Source organism: Chaetura pelagica, unplaced genomic scaffold, assembly GCF_000747805.2.
Source record: "Chaetura pelagica isolate M959 unplaced genomic scaffold, ChaPel_1.0 scaffold1064, whole genome shotgun sequence".
NCBI lineage: Eukaryota > Metazoa > Chordata > Aves > Apodiformes > Apodidae > Chaetura > Chaetura pelagica.
In genome coordinates, this window is record NW_009953063.1 from 23,995 (window position 1) to 29,196 (window position 5,202).

Genomic DNA, 5,202 nt, shown 5'->3' on the forward strand with positions numbered 1-5,202 from the left:
AGTTGCTGGGGTGGGGGGAGGCGAGAGGCTTTTGCCCATACCTGAATATATCTGTATATAATTGTATATATTTTCTTGTATCATTCATTAGTGTTTTAATTAAAGCTGTGTAGTTTAGTTTTCAATCCAGCCAAGTCTCTCTCTTTTTCTCTCTCTCCTTCCCTACCTGGGTGGGGGGGGGAGGGGATCGAGAGCATTGTTGTCGGACCTGAGTCAAACTGTGACAGAACCACAACAAAAAACCACCATAAAAATAACAGTATTGCTGATCAGTTTTTAGATAACTTAAAATTTCTACTGTATTACATGAGGAAGGAGTGGCACACTGGAAAGAAGGATGACCTTACAGGATAACAGAAATCTAATGCAGAGGGAAAAAAGGGCAAACATAATTTGAAATGATTCTAGGTAAAAATCTGATAAAATAACTGGAAAGGACCCTAAGAGGCTATCAAACCTATCCCTTGCTATTGCTGTAAGGAGCACCTGAGCACCTGCATTTCACTCAGGTGCTTCCAGCAGAACTACTAATTTATGGAGGAAGAAGACAAGGAAAATGTACTTTCACAACAACGCCCTCAAAAGCACTGCCCTGTGTGCTGAATTCCCATTAACACCTTGAATAAGGACTATGGTTTTCTACATCTCCTATGATTTAACCATCAGTCCATTTATTACTTCATTTTATTTCAAAAGCAGCCTTCACTGCTTCAGTCTTGTCTTCTGTGTTTTCTTTAACAGCCAGTGACCAAAGTGTAACCAACCAAACAGGGTGCTTTACACCCAAAGCCATGTGTTCCAGATTTCTCAGCCAGCTATCCGGATCACGAGGAGACAATTCCATATGGAGCCAGATTAGGTTCCTTTCCAGTTTCTGCAACAGGCAGAAACAGACCATGTAGAAGCTTCCAGTGCACAAGTTGTAACACTTAATTGAATCTCACTCTCTCTTGTGAAGTAGAAGGAATAAGCCACCCGATATGCTTGAATAAATTTATCTTCACCATTAATTATCAGACTGATGGCATTCATTTCACTGTGGCAGTTGAGAAACCTTCACATCTGCAAATGATTACAGAGGCCAGGAGAGGAGGGCTGTCAGGCAAGAAGCAGAGAGTATTCCAAAAGTATTTCCATTGCTTTGGAAACGTTTAGAAAGGCAAGGCACACTCCCAACAGAGCCGCAAGAACTTGCAGGTTCAGTATTCTAGCAGCTGCTGAGGATGATGACACAGCAGGACCTAAGCCAGCCATTTTCCCCTTTCCCGAGGCACCGGCCACCTACCTCTCAGCGCCCTGTATCACTGCTTACACCAGGCTGCAGACTGTCTTCAAAACACTGACAGTGAGTTGGGGGTTGACACCAGGGGAACCAGATGAACCTACACACAAGCAATGTGCCACTCTTGGGGGTTTCTACCCATCTCATGACTCAAACATTGCTCTCTGTTCACCACACACATCCATCAGAAAAGAGCGATGGATAATCACGGTTTGTTACCACGGCTGGGGAGCTGAGAACAGGATAACACAGGATTCCTGGACCTACTGTCAGGGAAGTACAAAACACTTTGAAGTCATGCTTCTCACAGAATAACTGGAATTTAGGTAGATGTGATTAAATAGGAGTAACACCAAAACCACAATTGTTCTTGGTATGTCTAATTAAGAACTGAATACTCTTTAATCCTTCCATAAAATAGCTAATGAATACTTTGTGTACTGCCACATAAATTAAAGAAACAATGGACCCTTACTTTATAGACCAAATCAGGTAAAAATTAACAATAAATACCCAGGCATTACAATAGTTACAACACAATCAAGAAGTTTGATTGGTTGAGTCAGCCAAACCACCAGAGCACAGCTCAATCCCAGGCACAGGGTCAGAGAGCAGATCATTCAGATAAGTAGGGGTGCCCGACCCACACCAGTGATCACCAGACCCAGCACCTTCCCTGTGTCAGTGCTCAGGCAGAAGGTCTCCAGTGGATTTCTTAAGGTATCTGAAGTTAACATTTTACATGCTGCAGCACAGGACATTCTCCACAGCATTTCCCATAAAGCACAAGGGATTTGACACAGGATTTGAGCTACCTACAAGTCAAGAAAGGAGTCTGCTAAGCTTTCTATGTGTTGATATTTAAGTCTAGAAAGCCAAAGGAAAGGAGACTAATGATTATAGATTAAGAATTTGGCTTCTAGCTGCCCAGGCATAGATTTGAAGGACTATGGCACTTTCATCTCAAGGGCTGTGCAGCTCTCCCCTTCTCTCAAAGACCTAATCATTATTTCACAAATGATTCCAAGGAGGATTCTGCAGATAGAACCAACATTACCACCATGCAAAACAAATCTTTCCATAAAGCAGCAAAGCGTTTTGATGCTCTCTTCACATGAGGAACATCACATCACAGCAGCACGGATGACACACACAGAACTGTGTGGATATTGACTATGCTAGACTTGCAGGTCCAGCAACAAACACCTCAGCCCATCACCACAGGCCAGCAACACCAAACAAACATGGCAGCAACAGGATTAATCATGGATGACGGGGATACAAAGCGTACAGGAACAAGTCCCTTCGAAGAGACTAAGGCTGTGGTGGCATCACAGGTGATTTTTGCAAAGACAGTGTCCCTCTCCTGCCTCAACCAAGGAGATACACTAGAGGGAAGATGGAAGAGCCTTAATTACACAGATACCTTATAAGTAGGAACTAACTGTCCAATAATCAACATGACTGACAAAAGCTGAGCCTGACACACGGTGCCAGAGTCTACTTAAACTGCTCGGTTTACCTTTAACTCATCTTGAGTTTGTAAGATTCCCCTGAAATTGTTATTTTTCTGTGTCATCACTGAACAAAAAAAAAAAACAGATTTGAAATAGAAGACTACAATCACATTCTTACAGAGTTATAGTGGGAGCAGTGTAACATAACAAAAGGAAGTTAAAGGTAATTACTGAAGTGTCAGCCTTCTTTTGCTACTTACATGTCTAAGACTGACATGGGAACTTAAGACTTCAAAACCTTTATCTCAAGTGTTAGAACTGCTACAGTTATTTTGGAAGTAGCAAAGAACTTGGCTGCTGACTTCTACAGATGAACCAATGTTCATGGGTTTTAGAGCTTTCCCCTACTCAGCTCCCCACAATTTATCAGACGTCTGTAACAGCAGGACAAAAAGGTTCTCACAAGATGGAAGACTGTTACACATGCTTAGGGCTTATTTCCACTGCACTCCAGTTTAGTATCACTCCCTCAGCCCCAGAAAATTAATTCAAGAGATGGAAAATAAATTCAGATAAAGGATTTCATCAGGAAATTCCAGGTCTCACAAGCCTTTTTTAAAAGGGAGGAGGAAAGAAATAACACCAGTTGAATGGCATGTGCAGCCATCAACAGCTGTGTACATGGTGCACACTGTGGGCTGCGAGCTGACTGTCCTGCAGAAAGAAAAGGAAGTGCTGATGTGACTGACACTCAAAAATACTAAGATGGTAGGATACAGGGGCTGGTAGTATGAATAATAACTGAGCAAAAGGAGTTCCTTAGAGTTACATGGGTTTATTGAACAAGCCTCAGCCCAAAAGTTTCACAGCTAATTGCAAAGCTGACCTCCCAACCCCACTTCCTTGTTGCCCACTGAGTGATAATGAAGGTTCCCCATGAACCTAAATAATTCAGAGCGCTCAGACCCAGCTTCCTTCCTCAGCAAGGGCTCATTTCTGCAGTCCTCTGTTAACACTGAATATCAGTTACACAAGTAACTGATGCTTCTATCACTGACACCAGGAGAGACACTAGTACAAATCATCCTTTATTTAACTCAAAAGGGCTGAAAATACAGAGTTGGCACTGAGCTGGTATTTCTGTGAACTTTGCTTTTGTGCCTAAACAGCAAGAACCCCCAGTCAGTCTGTACAGGCTTTCACCACTCTGCATGCCAGCAAAACTATTTAAGGAAACAGAATTAAAAGTAACTGCCAGTTTAAACGTGTAAGCTGATGTAAACTTTCACAATACAACAGAAAGTAGTCTAAAGTTTCCCTTGTTTATTTTCAGTTTCCTTAAAGTTATCCCTTAAAGCTATAATTAATTTTAAGTTTGGCATCTTCAGTTCCATACTTTAGCTACTGCTAGCAGTCTGGAATTTAACCTGCAATGTGAACGTGGTTTTCTCCAGAACATGGTTACCCACAGAGCAACATACTTCACGTTCTTTTAGTTATATTCAAAATAAAGAAATAACTGTCCAACCAAAAAAAAACTAAAACCCCACTAAAATCTGACACACAACTCCTATCAATGCATTCCAGTACCACGTTTCCCTGCAGTCTACCCCTACCCTCTTGTCCTGCTCCTGCCTGCCTCAGGAGAAGCACCAGGATGTCAGAGAGAGAACTGGAGACATGCATAGCTTCGCTGCTGACCCACCAGGGCCTGGGGAGCTGTGGCTGCCACCACGGGGCAGAGCCATCACTGGGTGCAAGAACTGGGTGCCAGCAGAGGGAGGCTCACTCTGCTCCACAACAACTCTTTAACAGTAAGAGGAACTTTTCTCTGCCTCCTAGCAAACAGCTTTAGAAAACCACATTTTCAAAGGTCTCCAGGTGAAAAGTACTCACAATAAGGGTAAAATTCAGAATCCCATTGAGCTACTCACTTCTTTCAGCTTGGTTTCTGGGCATTCAGATTGCAAAGTGAGTGTTGCTCCTTCGATATTTCTTGGCATAGGAGTTGAACCAGGATTTATCGTTAGATGAATCTGATCCGGAGAAATAATATGTTGCACGTAACCCTGGGACATTCCTTCATGATCTGCTATTAAATGAAATCCTTCTTCATGACCCTCTGGTAAAAAAGGCAAGGGATCACCACACTGTCCTTCCTCATCATCATCTTCCAGCACACTGTGGTCCTGCTCTATCAGAACAGTTGTCCTGTCATAGACTGTCCCCGATGATGAAGAAACCAGCCCGTTTTTATCAGAAAACCTCATCATATTGTCATCTTGGTTCAGATCGTCTTCCTCCACTTCATAGTAGATAACCTTGCTCTCGGGGCTGTTTTCCCCCATGGCTCACCGCCTCTCAGTGCGATATCGTGAGGTCAGACCGTAAAGGCTCATCTGCAACAGAAGGACGGGCGGGGGTCAGGAGGCTACGGCTGCCCAGCCGGGCCTGGCCAGTCTA

At 43.2% G+C, this 5,202-nt stretch overlaps 1 protein-coding gene across 1 annotated transcript in view; it reads right to left on the minus strand.

Annotated features, from left to right (window-relative positions):
* MTF1 (metal-regulatory transcription factor 1) overlaps nt 1-5,136 on the minus strand; it is a 15,652-nt gene extending 10,516 nt beyond the window's left edge. The window contains exon 1 of the mRNA XM_009996683.1: nt 4,674-5,136. Within this exon, the coding sequence (XP_009994985.1) occupies nt 4,674-5,087 (414 nt within the window). The 5' untranslated portion in view covers nt 5,088-5,136. The remainder of the gene's footprint in view (nt 1-4,673) is intronic.
* Nucleotides 5,137-5,202: the final 66 nt, after the last annotated feature.